The sequence below is a fragment of the Stigmatopora nigra genome, chromosome 10 (assembly GCF_051989575.1).
Source record: "Stigmatopora nigra isolate UIUO_SnigA chromosome 10, RoL_Snig_1.1, whole genome shotgun sequence".
NCBI classification, from domain to species: domain Eukaryota; kingdom Metazoa; phylum Chordata; class Actinopteri; order Syngnathiformes; family Syngnathidae; genus Stigmatopora; species Stigmatopora nigra.
Genome location: NC_135517.1, coordinates 7,577,309 through 7,596,026, shown reverse-complemented (window position 1 = coordinate 7,596,026; position 18,718 = coordinate 7,577,309). Strand labels below are relative to the sequence as shown.

The window sequence follows — 18,718 nt, the reverse complement described above, 5'->3', positions numbered from 1 at the left end:
AATAATGTGGTTTTTGGTCTGGTTTTAATCATACTGCTCTTCATGGAGTAACTCCCAGTTGTTGCAGCACTCTCAATAGAATAAATAATATGTTAAATGATTTGTATTTCCATCACCTTTGGATTTGCAATCATCCTCTTTTTCCAGGCTTTTATTTTTTTCAACCTCTTGTTGCTGTCTTGGACCTTGGTGATGCTGGGCTGAAAACTCTGCCATTTATTGTCTTATGATAGAATCACTTTATGTTGCTTGACAAACTGACTTAAGAGTAAGTGTAATACTATCTTACAATGAAGTTATCCAATATATTAACACACAAAGGAAGCAATCTTCACGCTTTTCCTCAAATAGGATTCTGTTTAGAGCAAATGGTTCACTGAAGACAAGGTCCACTTTTACGCATTTAACTTGTGCAAGTCTTGTTTCTGCATTCTTTTGTAGGCTCAAGCTTTATCTGTAATGGAGACAGAAACAGAAGATTGTCACTGCGGGTCAAGATAAACTTCATCCTCATTTTGTTTTTCCCTTCGATTCAGGTTATGACGTCCAATCGCATACTCCCTTCATTACTGGTACCTTTCTCCTCCACTTGGAAGTCCTCGGGCAGCAGGTTGTCCTGCCTGCTGCCCAGGCTGAATGCCAAGAAAGCCAGGATGAGTGAGTCCATGATGCTGATTATAGCAAGGATGTAGGCCCAGCGCACCGTGCAGTTGCCCAGGGTGTATTTGTCGGTCCGCTGGCCACACATTCGCTTCACCTCCTCCGAGTCCCAGCCGTCGGGGTAAATCATGCAGCCGATCACCATGCAACCGCCTGACATGGAGAAGGGGGGAACAAGAGAAGAGGGCAATGACCCTGAGGTTAGTTATGGCCTGCAGAATTGAGCGGACAAATGAAAGCTATCCTATCAGGTATGCTGCATCTTCAACATTTGTCATCCATCTATAGATTTTGAAAAGTTCTGGTCATAGGTGAGCATACTGCAAGGCACTGAGTTACAACAATAGACAGATTTGGATTCTTAAATTCACATAAAAGTATATTTTGAGGAATTTAAGATGAATCCACAGTACCAATATCCACTTAATAATAAGAAAACAACGTTTTACAATTTTGTATTATGTGACAAAATGAAAGGTGACATTGCAACTGCACATTTCAATTTTGTTGTACTGGTACAATGAAGGCATTCTATTCTTAAAGAACAATTAACATTTGTTCAATTCATGATGCAGAGAGACTATAATTAATAGCCAGTACAAGAATGTGTTATAGGTTAGATTCAGCATTCATTTAGTAATATATATGAACGACATTTGACCCTTCTGCAACCTCACTATTGGATATATTTCAATCTTTTTTTTTTGTATTGGATGCCATTGAAAGTATGCCTGATGTGTTGTAACCTAATGTCTGTTTGTCCCCAAATTGTGTGCTTGCTCACTGACTGGAGGCCAGCTGCATCCAGGCGCAGATCTTGTAGACGCTGCCCGCGTTGCAAAAGAAGAAGAGGCTGAAGCAAACGATGCTGCCTACAACCAGCAGAGTGGAAATGCCCACAAAGAACATAGCCGTCTTGAAGGCCCCGGACGGGATGGAGCCGAAGTCCAGGGCGCTTCCTTTGCAGGTGAGCTCCGAGGTGAGCGCGTTGCCGATGCAGTAGTGGAAAAGGCCAAAGTAACCCGCCTGGGGCGTGTTGACGCTGTCACCAATCCAGTAGGGCTGGATGAACACCACTACTGTGATGACCGCAAAGGTGATGGTGAATACGGTCCACAGAACGCCCACGGCACGGGCATTTCGAACGTAGTTGGTGTGGTAGATCTTGGCAGCCTCTTGAGCCGGTAACATGGTGGTGGACTGTGGTTCCGAGTTGACGGGACCCCAAAGACAGCTTTATGGCCGAGAGCGTGTTTAGAGGAGCGCTCGGCCTCTGTATAAATGACCCATTTGTGTGGCTCATGCATGATTGATGGTAAAGTGATGCGGTCAGGCTCAGTGGATACTTTCACTCGCGTGGTATCACATTCATTCACTTTTTAACTCTGTGGCCACCATCGATGGAAGAGTTGAAAAGCATTGGAGATGTAACATCATCAAATGCGAGTTGAGTTGAGTTGAAACGTGACAATGCACCTCCTGTCCACCAAGTTGTATCTATTTTAAATAAGCACATTTAGTTTTTACTGCATTTTCTTTAACGAAATAACCACCTCGGAACAATAACAAAGTAAAAGGTTCTTAATATCCATCCATCCATCCATCGATTTTCATCACTGCTTCACCTTGTCAGGGTCGTGGGATGCTGGAGCTTATCCCAGCCATCGGTTGTAGGACACAGACTATGAACATGGTGATTTATTTAGATCGTAAATAAATACGGGAATGAATAAAGTTTAATCTAATCTAATGTTATTAGTTTCAGAAAATTTTGTCATAAATTCATATTTTTTCTTTTGAACACTAGATGGCAGCACAGAACTATAAAGAGAGCTTTAGGTTTGTGTTAATTTACTGTAATATGTCATTATTACTTTGAACCAAAAACAACTGGAAAATACATTTGATACACTTTAGGCATGTAGAGTAACATATTTAGTTCATGTTGAGTAGGGAAACAGTTTGAAGTGGCTATGACATACATCCACATACTGAAGTTATTGTTTAATCTTGACATTGTTTTATGGTTCTTCTGCTGATCTAAATAATGCACATTTATTATGATGTTGCGTTGAAAAAGCTTTTCTAATGCATACTAATAATTATATTTAACCTCCAAGCAAGCCCCAAAACCTAAACAGCCAATTCTCCCATACAATAAACTTCATGGATGGATGAATAATGTTATATGAGGCTGATTTTTCCCTGGGAAGTGACACACAATATTTACGCACCTCTACTTTGTTGCTTACTGTATAGAGATTTATATTTTTTGTTACACTCGATCCTTCAGTGAAGTGTATCAAATTGATGTATGACTGTGCATAGGGCATGCTCCGACGTGTCGATGCACTTAGCGTTATTAAGTGATGCTTCCCACCAGGGTGAGGGGGAGGCTGTTTATAATCAAGTTATTGTTGTTGTTTTTCTTTCGGGAGCACTAATCCAATTTATTTACAGAGAATAGGGTAAGGGTTTATGTGTGTGTGAGTTGTTTGCAAATGAAAACAAGCCTGGGATCTGATGATTTCTTTGCTTATGTTAAAGTTATATGTTGCAGTGTGGAAGCTCTGTAATCACTAGAACTATATTGGTCCTTAAAAGGGAAAAGATCCAACATTCAAAGATGTATTTTACAAGATTGCTGACAGTGGTAGATGAAGAATGCATGACCGTATACCCAGAAAAAAATGTTGCTTGCATATTTGCGGGGACCACAGAAGAGGAGTAAATATAGAAAGAAAGTCAGTGATTCCCACTAAATTTAAGCCACAAAACGTTTCTAAAATAATGCAGATTTCCAGGGATCATGTCTAAATGAGAAGTACTATAGTGGAAAGGGTAAAGTTAATACTATTCACCCAACAAAATGTCAGTGAACAGTATGCATGATTGCACTGAAGGGGCCTATCATTTCCTTTTATCAAAATATTTGAGACATACTGTGAGATGAGTTTGGGGATGGGGTGTACTTTCCTAAACAAAAAACACTACTGTCATTTTCATAGTTGCGACCACACTAGCATGGTTGGGTGAGTTTAAATTTGAGTAGAACAGTCAAAGCGGCTGCAGTATGGGAGGGGCTTTTCAATTTTCTCACCTGAAGACCAAATGGGAAAATGAGTAGGAGGACCCATTCAAATTATTAATAATAAAATTAATAGTAACTAAAAAAAAGAGCATGCAAACTCCAAGTAATAGGGATCATTCATGGAGTTATAGTACTATGATTTAATGTACTATATGTACAATGCAAAAATATGCTGACAATGTGTTGTAACTTAACCAAGGAAAACCCAGAATAAATCATGAAATAACACTCATGTGATCTTCTCAAGTCAGTTCTTTACTTAGTCGGTAACAAATCCTGCAAGCTTGTGTTTCCTTTCCAGTTGGTTTGACATAGAAAATAGAGCAAAATGTGCAGCGGTCCAAATTAAACATCCAAATAGCTATATTTTTTTCCTTACCCATCATAGAGTATTATCACAGCATACCATACACTGCCATAAAAAGAAAAACCCTGCCCAGTATTGAAAAGCCTCACGAAAGAATGCTGCAGTGAAATAATGTGGATGCAATTTCCTTTTTGTCAGCATAAATCAGTTTGGTCACAATGAATCCAGATTTTTTTTCTTCTTCAAGCAAGAAAAATGATAATATACAGCAGAAACATCTTTTTGGACAAATCTCACATGATAAATAAAGCACAGACATGTCACCTGTGTCCCTGAAATATAGTTTAATCCACTGGTCGTGACATCACTCAACATAGTCGCAATTGCTTAAATTCAATGATGTCGTGACATCGGTTCAAACATGATATTATGATGTCATAACTGTGCTGCTATATTGACTGCAGATTCTGACCCATTTTGTTCATAAGATAAAATAAAAACAGATTACTACTAATACCACCCCCGGAAACAAAACCAATTTTTCAACCCACATTGTGCAAAAAACAAAAACAAAAGACAAAATGACTGTAGAAGTCAAAGATATGTATCATGCACCATCCCTGCCTGCCAGCTAATTCCTGTGACCTAGACTAAAAGCTCATCTGATACAATAATTCCCTTTTCCAGGTAAACTATTTTATTTTTAAACAAAGCACATGTTTGGTTATATTACTCAATATGTTTTTGTCTAAATATTATAGCAAAACCAAAACAGTATAACTTGCCCTAATACATGAAACCATTAGGTTGCGTACATTGCTACTTGTCCCACCTTTTTTTTTGGGGGGGGGGGGGTGATTGGAGCCATTGAATGTATAATTAACACATTTTTCCCTTAAAATTATATACTTTCATTCAATTTTTTGAGCTGTCGTCTGTTCTTGTTTAAATCAAACATTAAAATCTAACAATTTCACATTATTGCATTTGGTTTTTATTCACAATTTCTAGTCCGCCAAATTTTCTTGAAGCCAGTTTGTGTGTGTGTGTGTGTGTGTGTGTGTGTGTGTGTGTGTGTGTGTGTGTGTGTGTGTGTGTTCCAGTGATATAGTTTTAGGACTTAGCTAAAATGTATGCAGAAAAGGAGAAAATCAGACAAAGTCTATCTTTTAGGCTTTTCATTTCACCTTCAATCCCTTTTGGATGTATCTGGTATGTCAACACAAAGAGACTTTTCTACCGGCTCAACGTCTCCTCCTGCATGGCTGCTTTAAAGACCATTTCCATAGAAACGATGTGCAGAATGCCCTTATAGAAAGAAGGCAGGACGATAGATAGGGTATCACAATTTAAGCATAAAATTGCATCCGTTAAATCCATCTGTCATTCAGTATTTATGTCTTATGAAACCAGTAATAATAACAACCTAGGTTTGTCATCATTTGAAGATATTTTTTAAGCATTTGTTGAATCCAGATACAATGAAGTGACACAATGTTTACGTACACATATTGCAATTGTCACATGGTCTCTTGATTGTAGAACCATTGCAATTCTCAGCTCAACTCAACTTTGAGTTGACTGAAGAAGATATCAGCAACATAACGAAGGGTTACATCTGTAATCCCGTAATTGGATAAGGTTGAACCCTGTCTCTTACCCCAAATCGGCACCTTACATAGTGAGGACTAACAATATAGAGAAGGGAAGGCCACTTTAGTACAAGCTTGTAGCTACAGCTGTGGAGGCTTTTGACCTCTTCGTCTGAGTCATGTGACACAGATGGATTCTATTAAGCTTTTGTGAAGAAGACTGGGGGACTTGCCAAGAGTTTTTAACAGACCTTCAGTGAACAACTAACTACTCTTTGTTGATTTTTCTCCTCCTATTGAATACACATACAGACATGAACACTCCGGCACAAATGCACACTTCTAAAAATGGGGTCGCAAGTCAGTCAATGAGTGAGACTCCCGAGGCCAACGCGGCCATTACAAACAGCCCCCCCCCCCCCCCCCCCCCCCCCAGCCTTTCAAGCAGCCGTCGTACATTTGCAACCTAGCAGGAAACATCCGAGGCTGGGCAGATATAGAACAAAGTGGGGGTCAGTTTGTGCCCTATGGCATTGGAGCTGAAATGTTCATCCATAGATTGTGTTCATTTCCCAGTGCTGAGCTGATAGCTCACCCAATATCCCAGGGTACTTGCGCAAAATCTTTTTGGTTTGTTTTTTTGCAAAAAGTCAGCCGAGTGAACCACTACACCATATTTTATTATAGAACAGATGTATTAGAACCAATGGAATTGTGCAGTTGTTCATCATGAAGTGTTCTATAAAAATCTAGTGAGAGCACGGTTAATTATCCAAAGCTTTAACAGGAGGCGTCACATTGCCAAGCTGTGGTGATGAGGACTTGGCATGCTGGATTCCAATCGACACACATACACACACAAAAACACACATCTCTAAAAAATATAAGCAGCTTCACTCTAAAACACCATCAAACATGCACACACTTCCATAAAAGCCCACCATGTTTGCCCCCTTAGGGGATGACAGGAAAGTGAAACAACTGTTCTCAATTCAACAGCCTTGACTTTCACTTGGCCACTCATTTAAGTCAGATGAGCTCCAATTCAGGCAGTTTTGTTCCGGTGGAGAGTTTTGAGAGATTAGCTTTAGCAGCTTCAAAGCCAAATATAGAAAACGCATGTGAGGGATTATAGAGACATCAAAGAATAAGGGGAGGGGGCTTATATATTAGGATGCATTCTCATCTTCCATCTTTCTCGCTTGTGGCCTCTTTTTGAGTCGACCTATAAAAGGGAGGAGAGAAAAATGTTTCGTGACAGTAATAAATGGCGATGTCCAATATTCATTGATCCTGTGTTTTGGTAGCAAGATGCATATTTTGAACGTGATACCCGTTCATGTTTTCTTATCTCTATAACTCTTGTTGTGATATAATACCTTATAAATTGAGGATAAAACTTTTGTTGTCTCAATGCTAACAGGTTCGGACTCGATTATGGCATAGTGCTATCAATAACTTTGTTAGTAGTGGAGCTGCGACTCATGTCATGTCCTATCAAAACGGTATAAATCGCTGAATTATATGTGCTATATTTTTGTATAAGGCACTGGCGGGTGTAAGTATAAGTTATTCTTTTTGGTCTATGCCTTATATGATTTTTGAACGATACATATTTTTTCTTGGAGTCCAATTTAAGACTTTTGACTCATTCTGCGCTGTTATGTTAATCAGAGGTTTGAATCCCCAATGTTTTAGGATCGGCATGAAAATTGTCCCATGTAAATCTTGTTGCCATTTTGTTTATAGTTGAAGAAAATAACATACAGAATATGGATTTGTCATTTGTGAACTTGTCGCTATCGAAAGCATTTGTGGTCAAAACAAGCACATCCTCATGTCATGGTTGCTGTACACCAAGTGTATGTTGGTGACTGGCCAGTTTTATAGCAGTTTTAGAGCGATTGGAGCTTTATCCTCATAACTTGATGCTAATCGTGTGCGGAATTCAACACAGCTTGCGGAGAATGTCGCCTACATCGCTACCTGGACCAACGGACCCTCACACACCAAATCATAAGCTCCTCAAGCAAGCAGCTGAGTTTATATTTACTGCTTGGCTGTTTTATAACATGGATTTGATTATTATTTGAGGAAATATGCAATTTTATGGGTAAACTTAAACATTACAGACACCAATAGGGATGCAGAATTTATTTTAAAAGAAAATCTAAGAGAAAGGACTTCCTCTTTTGAAGATTTGACTTTGCAGAAGGAAGTGAGCTGAATGGAATTTCCCACATATGCTAAGAACAATTAACTTTATATTCTGTATGAGTCTCATCTGCCCATGTGTGGACCCTAGGCCATTTGAAGCGTCATGATGACATTGTGACGTGTTTGTTTTAATTCAACTGGTCTTTGTGATATCACTGCCTCAAGTCAGAGTATTTATAGTATGGGCGTGACTTAACGCAGTGGGTGTGTGCTGCTGGGCGGGGCTGTGTAGACTACGCGAGCCACGGAAACACTCCAACCATTGGTCCGAACATTTATCAATCAAATATTATCATGTTGCTTTCAGGGACACTTTGTAATTATCCCTTTTTAACAGGCCAGATAGAATTTATCAGAATCACGTTCGTAGTTTTGCATAATTCTCACATTTTACACACAAAATAAGTCATTATTCTCTTTAATCGTTCTACTTTAATACTCTTTAATTGTCAATCATTTCAAGGGGACTCATTTAATTCATTGTCAATGCAGGCAATGAGTTAAATATTGCCCCTGCATTACCCTGAAATTTACTCATTTTTCTAATTTCTAATCTTTATTTTGTTAAAAGATAAAATCAATAAGGCAATATAGTTGGGAGGTAGGAAAAAAGGGGAGTTTTTATTCATTTTTCTACTACCAAAAGTAGTCACTTGCCCTATCACCCTTCCTCTCATTATTTTGTAGATTATGCAGTTTTAGTTTTAATCAGAAAGGTATGCAGAATGTTACTCAATTAATCACCATTCTAGTAATTGTGGTCATTTTACGGTGGCAAGATGTGTAGTATGTAACATGTCCAGTTTGGTTACAATTGATAGCAAAAATCCCGATAGTTTTGAAGGCATCATTCTCCAGTTCATTTTACGGTCTCCTCAATGTAGCGCGTCGGTCTCACTGGAGCGTTGCTGCGTTCAGTGGCGCTCACGTGTGCTTCAGACAACATGTAGACAGCCACAGACACTCACTGACAATAACATTACGATCACGTTACAGATTCAAGTCTACAATGTGGCGGACACACAAGAGCCGGGGAAGATGAACGCGATCGTGCAGAGGGGACAGACGGGAGTCGGGAAGAGGCAGCAGCCGCTCACGGGAACCTCTTGACGGCTACTCACGCTGACCTGAGACGCCGAGACCCGCTGCAGCCGTCGCAGCGTACCGTGGCAACGCACTAAATCCAAACATCCGATATCCTCCACGACCCGCGTGGGACCTGGACGAGACAATGGCGAGTCAGGGTGACTGCTGCGTGAAGGTTGCCTTGAGGTAAGCCCTCTCCAATATGCAGATCACATTGTGTCTGTGCGGATGTGCCCTTTGGGTGGCTATCAATCTGAAGCATCAGCTTCAGTGATGGGCAATTTATGCCGAATCATATGGCAAGGTTACTTGGCTTTTTTAACACTGCATGTTGCACACCACGACCTCTGCATTTTACACTGTTCCACAGCATGTGTCCATGTTGAGTGAAGTATTTTATTTAGAGATGCTGATGTGGCAAGGACAGCTGCAGCCAGGTGAGAAGGAATAAGTACCACCCAAAAATGGATAGAAAAAAGTATAGTATATATAAATATATATTTTCTTGCTTTGATTTACTGGAACCTGCCTCCCCCTCCACCTAAGCACAATGCCCCAGCTCAGAAGACAGTGCCTTTGTTGGGGGGGAAAAAAAAGCACCTCAAGGCTTGGACAGCGCTCGAGCTTTTCTATTCACATGAGGAGATATTGGCGGACCATCTAAAATAATAGACTGTTCATATGTGTGTGTATTGTATGTGCCTGACTTAATACTACTTTAACATTGCTTTTTTGCATATGTTAAAGTGCAAAGGATCGCCATTTGTACGGATCTCGTCATTAATATGATGGGATTTCTCTCCACTCTCGCTCAATTTTGTTCAATGACCCTCTTGAGCGCCCCAGTTTGGGAGTAACTCATTCATTCATTGAACTTAGAGGGAGGAGGGGTCGCAGATCCTTTTAAGATGAACCGCACTACCGACGGCTCCCATTTCCCCAGGGCGAGCTTCGGAGTCACTTTTCCATTTACAGCTGAGTGTAGTTCTTTTGTGCTTGCTCGCAGTGACAGTAACAGGAAGTGGAGAAGGTGGTGTTGACAAAAAAGATGCACAAAAAGATGAAGCTTCAGAGCCAGCTGGTGGCCGCTGCTCAACTCAAGTTATTGATTGATATGAAGAGCGAGTGAAAAAGCCTTTTGTAGAAGCTACAGCTGTCATTCAGTGGCAATTATTTAATTTAGGATTGATTTTTCAAATAGCCAATGTGTCACACTCATTTTTACAATACAGATCTTCTTATCTGACCTCTGAATAACTGACTAACCATTTAGGAACTCATTTTGAAGTTGTATACGTGAATTTATTTCCCATTCTCGCTTGATACACACTTTCATTTGCTTAAGAGAATGGGATCTCTACTGGCATATTTTGTACTTGTTAATGTGTCAACACTTTACTGGCAGGCCATTCTCCTGCACTCTTATACACTCTCCTCTATATCATCATGACAAAACATATCACATAGTCACACACCCATCTCAACCTATTAAATTGTAATGAAACAGTGAGTGTTTGCATGATTATAGAGCTGGTGGGAGGCCAAACACCACCTTTCTCAGTCATGTGTTTGTATTTATGTGTACTTTTAAGTGGCACCAAAAGTATATTTGACAGGAAATAAGTTTCACACAAATAAGCACATGAGCAAAGTTAAACACTTCATACTGACAGCTTTCCCACTGACCTCACAAACTTAAACCTGAGAAAGTTGGCCATCTATAAAAGAGGGGTGTGTTTTGTAATTGGTCCCATGTTGTGGTGCCCTCAGGCCAGGCTAGGCTGCATGAAGTGTGTGTGTGTGAGTGAGCATATACGGAGCAGGGCAGAGAGGTCGTAGCAAAGGCCGACCCAGTCTGAGTCGCCAGCATCCATTTCCTGAATGTCTGCCCTGGCTTCCCTAAACAATGACCAGCGACGTGACCTACAAGCCTGCATTCACATAGAGCTGCTTGAAGAATGAGTAGACATTCAGTTGCACGTACTATACACACATCACATTGAACACAGTACAATCTGCTGCTATTATGTAGGATTGTTGTAAAAATATTCTTGTTCATTCAGGCTAGCAAAAATCACTAAAACAGCTGTCCAACGCTGGAGTGTGAAGAAATGGGCATTAGTAAGCATAAATTGATTGCTCTTTGTTAAAAGGCGTTTTAATACCTCTTGTCAGATTAGACTGCGATATGCTGAAAAATCAGGCAAAAAAAGTGCGGAAAAATGACAAAATGCATAAAACGAAATACTTGATTCTATAATCTATATTTATTTACTCTGCAGATTCAATGGTTTTGAAATGGTTTCAGCATGTACAATTTCATCTGTATGGCACACAATGACATGCAGTGATAATTGATATACTATTAAAGAGCCTTTTGTATTTTTAGAAGAAGCATATGCTTTTAGTCCTTAGTCCTTCTATCACCAACTACTGGGAATTAATTTCACATCATTTTCAGTTTTTAGAGCTTAGTGGGGAAAAAGTATGCTTTTAACAACTTTGTTGTCACACAAAAGAATGTATTTTTCCATTTTTAGCTTCTTGTGTAAACATACTCTAAGACTCAATTACCTCTGTCATGTTAATTTATATCCAGACCAACATTGATTTCATCCGTTTTTACTTCAAAACGGCCCTGTTTCAATGGCGGCCTGACTTTAGGGGATGGCCATAACATTAATTTGACATTTCCCCACCCTTCGTCAGACCCCAGTAAGCTCACCTCCAGGGTGCCCTCTGAAACATCTGCCCTAAATTAAAAGCTTAATGCCCTCCCCGAGCACGAACACACGCTTGTAAATGTCAGCATTTTAGTGTGTGTAACACAACAACAGCAGTCCGTACATTTCCTTAAGCCCGACGAGCTCTTCCTGTTTAATCCTGTTCTCTTTCACGCCATCTCTTCCATGTCGTTGTCTCAACGTGCCAAGTCACTCTCGCCAAAGTGCTAAGTCAGCATGCACAGCCAACCATAAATAGACACAAAGAGCAATCTGTTTAGTTGTGGTCTTTAACCTTGTGATGCCTGATAGATGTGTTCTCACCTTAGCAGTCTTTTCTTTCAGGATTCTCTTTGGGTCTAATTTAAGATTTATGACCCGAAGGAATTGCCAAGTTTGCCCCACATGTTCTTCTTGATGCCACCAGTGAGGCAGGAATCCAAAACATCAACTCAGTAAACAAATAAATGCATTCTTGGTTGCATCATTTCCATGAAACTCATGATTTTAATTTATTCCTCACATATAGTTGAATGGAGGCATTGTGTTTAAGAGTTTTGTGTTTGATAACAAATTACTAAATAATTCAAGAAATTCATGACATATCACTGAAATAATGATGTGTTGGACATAAAGTGAGGTCCTTCCCAGCTGATACAGAAAGGCGTTTGAAAACATTTTGTTGTTGGACATGTGTCCTGTATAGGCTACCAGTCTGGCCTGTTTCCTGTGAGTGTTAATACTTTGCCACATGAGCTTTATCCCCACAGGGGGGCTGCCTGCCTTTTAAGAAGACTTTAACATTGGTGGGAAAAAGTGCGTTGTGGGAGCGAGGTGTATATAGCTTCGGCATTTATGCAGGTCACTGGGTAGTGCTGCAATGTATTCTCCACATGAGACATTTCTTGCATTTGTGACTTTCGTATAACAAGCTTTTTTGGAGATTTACTGGAAAGTGTGAGAGACTTTGTTCACCCGCAATGTGAAATTTGTACAAAATTGTAGGACAAAGTAAGCACTTCAATCATCATTTTATTTAATGCACAATCTTCAACAAAGAGGAAAAATTCATTTTTTTTTGCTGTAATGTCAAACAATTTAAGTGGAAGTATTTCCACCCGGGGAACTTGCATTGAGCTGCATTTTCTGAACAAAGTTATACTCAATTATTGCGAAAACTGCGCTGAAAGATCTGAAATGGGGGAAGAGCAGGAAATTTGACATGAGCATACTCCCATGTAGCTCTCCGCAGCTGTGCATCACTTCCTCTTCAACCTCATGACCTCAAGCTCCATTTTGTTGTCGTTACCCTTCCAAACCATCTTTTTATTGTCCTAAGGTGAATGTATAAGAGCCCTCTAATATTTTAACCCACATGCCTTTGTATTGGGAATGAGTTTTCTATTCACATTTTTGTTCACATCACTTGAAATTTTGATATTGTCAACATATTTCTTGAGGGATTTGCTCATTAATTGACTTTTTGGTTCTTGTGATTAGTTCTGAGATTGGGATTATGTTTTACCGAAGGGGGAAAAAAAAAGAGGTTTGACTTTTGGATGAAGTAATTAGCCATTTATTTTGGCAATTATCAGTTTGAGAAGATTTAATGGATTCATTAAATGATAAAGTAAATGTTTATTCAGTGTTGTACTGCCTAGTCATACAAACTTAAGATGTAAGGAGTGACTGGGGTAAAAGAGTTAAAGGTGTTGTGTCTGTCACCTGCTTGAAAACAGCTGACTGTTGTGTAATGAAGCTTTGTGAGCAGATTGTGTCTGACTGAAGGGGCAAACAAGGGACAAAGGAGTTGCCAAGCTACAACAGTCTTACAATTCAACTCAATAATATTTTCCATGGCCTTGAGTATTTATGTTGGCACATGATGTTTCATTATGATCCAATGCAATTTTCTGTGGGTTTTGAAGTGAATAGGCTGCATTAAAATGGCATGTTACACATCGGGAGATGGATTAACTTGTGTGTGTCTGCACCAACTCTCAAATGGCTTGCTGGTTTTGCAGAATGACTTCCTGTCAGGCCACTTGTGAACAAACCTCACTTCCTGTTCAACGGTTACTTTTTCAGCTTCTGATGAGTGTGTTGACATGGTTGATCTCAGTAAAAGTTACAAATGAATTCAGATGATAAAAAAAAATTAAAGCGTCTTGGACACTATTAGCAATACATTTAAAGTCAGCTGTAACCCTGACAAGGATAAAACGTGTAAAAAAAAAAAAAAATGAAGGAGTTTCTTATTTCCTTTGACATGTCACATAAATGAGAAAAATCACCAAAAAGTTTACAATGAACTTGGTAGAATGTCATTAAAGATGAAATGCATATTGTTTTTGGTGACATCGTTTGCTCTATACACTCTGTCCTTCTATTTGGATTCCTGAAACTGACCATGTCTTCTTCCCCTTCATCTCGTCGCACACATTTATTTCCCTTGGAACAGTTTGACTCCTCTTGTTGTGGTTATGCACACACTGACAAGCTGAGGCGGTTTGAGTTGACAGATATGCAAGGCATACATAGCACAGGCCCTTTTAACAGCATTTCCTGGGTGTGTGTGTGTGTGTATACAGGGGATGCTGTGTGAAGGAGTCTGACGTTGGTACGGGTCTTTGTGCTCTGTGCTGAGTTTGCACACCCTTGCCATTAATGTCAAGAAGACAGAAAGTGGGTGGTAAAGCGTGGTGCAAGAAATGATTGTAAAAAAACTAAACAAGATTCTGGGGTGAAAACAGCACTATAAACATGAAAACAGCATGCACTGTGTATGTTTCTGCATCTGTGTGTGTTTTGTCTGCTTTGCATGTGGGTTTGAGCGGGGCCATCATGTGCATGAATAATTTGGGACAGCTGCCAGTCTTTGCCATGTTCCCATACGTCTCGAAATGTGTTACTTTGCAAGGGCATTGGTATATTGCTCTGTATTGGTACATGCTCCAGTCAAGCTCCTGTCAGAATCTGCTGAGCTGATAATGAGATGTGTGTGTTTGTGTTGAGGGAGGGGTCTGATACTCCTGTACATCCCAAAGTGCTGCAATCTACCAGTTTGAAAAGAAGGATAGAGTTGACCATTTGGTTAGGATTAATGATGTCAGACAGGGTTAGGTGTTACATTGTGATTAAACTTATGGTAAAGTGGTCTGTCAATGTGTCCTTACTCTGAAGTATGTACGGGAGCCAGCTGGCCTATAATCACTAACAAAGCTAAGTAGCTTAATCATGACTGGAGTTTGTCCATTGTTTTGTTGTGAACACAGATAAACAGAAAATGCACTTGTACAACTTCATCATCTTGGTCCATCGGGACAGATTTGCTTTATTTTAATGGGCTTTGTGCTGCTCCTATTGGTCATGAGTTAAGTTCATTTCTGTGATGCAAAACAGCAAGGTTTTGCTCACAAGTTGAAGTATATAATAGCTGAACAACTCAAGGCACCACTGTATTTGAAGTTTTGCTTCGAAATTGGCTGTCGTTTATGAAAACTGATGATTACTGTATGATGGCATACAAATATACTGTGCCTTTGGATGTCAATTGGAGTTAGGTGTTTGATATGTCCTTGTAGAATATTAACGTTTTGTCTTCACTCTAGCAGACAAAAAAAGCCTTGATTGATGTCACGAGTGCTTCTGAGAACAAAGAGTTTTGCCAACTAGGCTCTGAAAGACAACTTGTCCACGAAATATTGTTATATATGCAAGCCGCTGAGCCCCTTCAAAGGCTGCAATTGTGCCAATTGATGGAATCTGCTCAACTTCTTTTGCCTCCTCAGTCATGAGGCCTAAAATGTTTTCTGTCATTTGTTTGTTGCCATTCATAAGCTACTATGTCTTGTCTCTATAGAGTTTATATGCTTTCCTCTTGCCTTTGACCAGCAACTCTTCTTTACCGAACATTGTCATTAGCCTTTGGGATATTTTTCTAAGGTTTTCACCCTCCTCGTTCCTCCATCTCAATGCTCAGTTAAAATACACATCACATTTTCCTGCTTATATCCTGCTTTAAGGCATTTGCTGTACTTTTGTTGAGCTCACCAGCATTTCTTCTGATACCTCATGAGTATTTATTATGTAACTCATGAGTTTGTAAAAGTTGGCTTTTATTCTCTGCTTTGTGCTTAATATTGGAGTTCTCATTAAAAGGATTGCTTCTTATTGCGCTTACTCACCTTTTTGTTGTTTTTCAAAAGGTCTAGTACATTTTAAAATGTTGATAATTCCAGTTTACCAGCAACACTACAGTTGTTTTTTCCCCCATATTTGCAAATTAAGGACTATTTTAAGTGTACAAAGAATTTCATCATTTTTACTATCTGCTTTAGAGGCGAGTATTTGTTTATTAATGTGAATCCATTCAACTTTTATCGGTGAATTTGACATATTAGATTAAAGGGAACAGGTGTGCAATTACAAAATTTATTGCTAAGCTACAAAGTGACAATATAGTTAATTTCCTGTTTTATGATATTAATCCTATTGCTCTTTAACAAGAGAATTGGTAATGCTTTACTATCTTCTGTAAATGTGTTGAATTTAATTGGAATCAAACCGGAATAGTCTCGCAGCTCTCTGACCTAATCAAGGCCATCTGTCAGGAAAAGGATGCTCATTTGAATTTTTCGTGTACCTCCTCCTCCTCATCCTCCTCCTCCTCCTCCTCCGGGGGGAGTGATGGTGGGGGTGATGGTGGGGGTGATTTTTGGGCGGTGCAAAAGGGGCAGACGATTGGGAGGGTAGCGGAAGGCAGCGGAAATGAAGGGGATTGACCCAGAATCAGATCAGCTGATGCGCACTGATTTGCCCATGTAACAATGAAGGATGATCATCCAATTGATTGATGGTTGCAACAATTTGACAGGAGAAATGACACAGTGACACAATTATTTTCATTATTTCATTAATATTTAATCAGTCTTTTTAGGTATTCTATTGTAACTACTAAAAAAATATTGACTTTTCAAAAACATTAACTAATTGGCTGCCGATTATGAGGCTAGACTTTTTCATTTCTGGTCCTCCTTGACTGTGAAACAGGGATCACTGGCAACCATTAGTTGAGTTGGAACAATACCTATTAAACCTATTTATCTCTGTTAAACTGGAATGAGATTCAAACCCACATAGAACCTCTCCATCCTGTGCTAATCACTAATTATATGATCACTTTTGAATATTGTTTTACCTTTGCTGAGAACTTGAGTGTTTAATTGTTCCCTATTAACATTCAATATCTTACATCCCTCAATGTAAAGATACTAAATGCAAAATGCATTGTATTTGAACTTAACCAAGTTCCAACACTGTTGATGATTGAGAGCATGATGACTCTGAGTATGGTGCTGATAATATTGGGACGACTGCAGAGATTTCTTTTTTAAAAAATGATCCAATGGAGGGTATAGGAAATCTGCTGTGTTTATTTTGCCGCAGGTCCATTTTTGTTGTATTCAAATCCCATGGACTCAGATTGCACTTGCCATTATCGTGTGCATTATTAGCCAAAAAAGGTTATTTGAAACCGTTCCCTCAAATCATCCTCTTTCTATGTCCTCACGCGACATGGACGTGGCCCTCCGTTCTTTTAATTACAACAACGGAAAGAAATGAGCCACGCGGTACTTTTAAGACATTGAGCCCTTGAACTTGGCAGATTTTTCGAAGTAAATTAGCTGGAGGAGATAGTGAGCAAATGGAGTTGTGTCGAACAGTTGACCTAGACTTGTGTGCACAATGTAGGACAACGATGACCCCAAAGTCTGGCTTGCTTAAGCAAAGGCACGAGTTGATGTCGATGAACCAGTTCGCTGGTTTGTGCTCCAGAAAGCGACACTTCGTGCCAACACAAGCAGTCAAATCAATGAGCACACAGAATGTGAGTGCTGCTATCCCTTAACGTTGTTGCCAACGGCCAGCCGCGCCTCAGGCGGCACTGCCCCTCTGTCTGGGAGTTTAGCAGCAAAAAGTTTCTCCTTTGTGCTTGTACAGGTAAAGAACTAAGATCAAATTGCCAGAATGGCTCTATGGCTGTATCCTTTGAACCCGATGAATCTACAAGCCAATTCTTCCAATTTCAGCTATTTAAATTCCTATGAATGAAGCTTAATATCTCAAGACCATTTGCCAATTTTGATTCTCTTTTTCACTAACCATAACGCGGTAGTGTAACGAACTTGTGTATACTTAAGTGCGATAAATATATTTTTTCTTTCTGACCGCCGACTGTTATGTTTTTTTTTAGGCTATAATTATCTGAAAAATGTTAAGAGATGCTTATTTAGCCTGTTGTTCTTCATGTTACTATTATTACTTTGTTTGATTATGGCTTCAGTTAAATAAAAAAAATGCAAAAGGATGTCTTGAACACAGCTGACACTTTGGGATTTTAAATTTTTAAATGTTATTCCAGAATAAGAAACACATCCAAGTGAAGTTAAAACATATTTCCATGAACTCAGAGCCACATTATGAGATAAAGATGGGACACAAAGCACAAACTGCTTTACAGCACATGTTAAGAAAATGAAACGTCTGTTTTGTGTCCATTCTACAAAGCTTTGTGGGCATCCTCCATGGCTATAATCCTGAAACATTTCTAAATGGGCATTGAAAAAAGGGATTTTGCTTGAAGCAGTAAAAATGAAGAGCACAACAATGTCATATCTGGGCTTTCTGAGATGCTCCTCATCAGCAAGAGTCCCTTTGGAGAAGAAATCTTATCTGGCACAAATCAGTATTTTCATTCCTTACCTGCATAGCAGACAGAGCAGGAATCCCACCCTGTCCATGTTCCCCTCCCTTTTTATTTGCTCAGTGTTTTATTACCTGCCAAAAATTGTCTTTTTTTCTCTTCCATGAAGAAAATGATATTGGATAGTTTTGAACACAGCAAGCCAGGGTGATTTAAAGTGAGGCTTTGCTGTTATCAGAAAGAAGGGAAATGGAAGTGGTCCTCTCGTTTTGTGTTTTTGCTGGCAAACGTACTATAGGAACACCAAGTGGGTGTGAAGACTTACAATTTTTAAAT

General features: G+C 39.5%; 2 protein-coding genes across 10 annotated transcripts in view; one reads left to right on the top strand and one right to left on the bottom strand.

Annotated features, from left to right (window-relative positions):
- Positions 1–44: 44 nt before the first annotated feature.
- Positions 45–1,905, bottom strand: lhfpl5a (LHFPL tetraspan subfamily member 5a). Its single transcript, XM_077727361.1, has 3 exons — positions 1,449–1,905; positions 577–813; positions 45–454 (listed from the first exon to the last, which is right to left on the bottom strand). Exons 1-3 carry the CDS (start codon positions 1,849–1,851, stop codon positions 444–446), a joined length of 651 nt encoding a protein of 216 aa, XP_077583487.1. The 5' UTR covers positions 1,852–1,905; the 3' UTR covers positions 45–443.
- Positions 1,906–8,729: 6,824 nt separating this feature from the next.
- The window catches only part of kif21b (kinesin family member 21B), a 50,574-nt gene continuing 40,585 nt past the window's right edge, over positions 8,730–18,718 (top strand). For all 9 annotated transcript variants that reach the window (XR_013327764.1, XM_077727352.1, XM_077727349.1 and 6 more), the window contains exon 1: positions 8,730–9,139. Coding sequence is in view for 8 of the 9 variants with exons in the window: in XM_077727352.1 (XP_077583478.1) it covers positions 9,099–9,139 (41 nt within the window). In the remaining variant the exon portion in view is untranslated. The remainder of the gene's footprint in view (positions 9,140–18,718) is intronic.

Coding starts and splice junctions, on each gene's coding strand:
- lhfpl5a (XM_077727361.1), bottom strand. CDS start 1,851: ATGTTACCGGCTCAAGAGGCTGCCAAGATCTACCACACCAACTACGTT. Junction 814..1,448: donor CTGGATGCAGCTGGCCTCCA/GTCAGTGAGCAA, acceptor TCTCCATGTCAG/GCGGTTGCATGGTGATCGGC.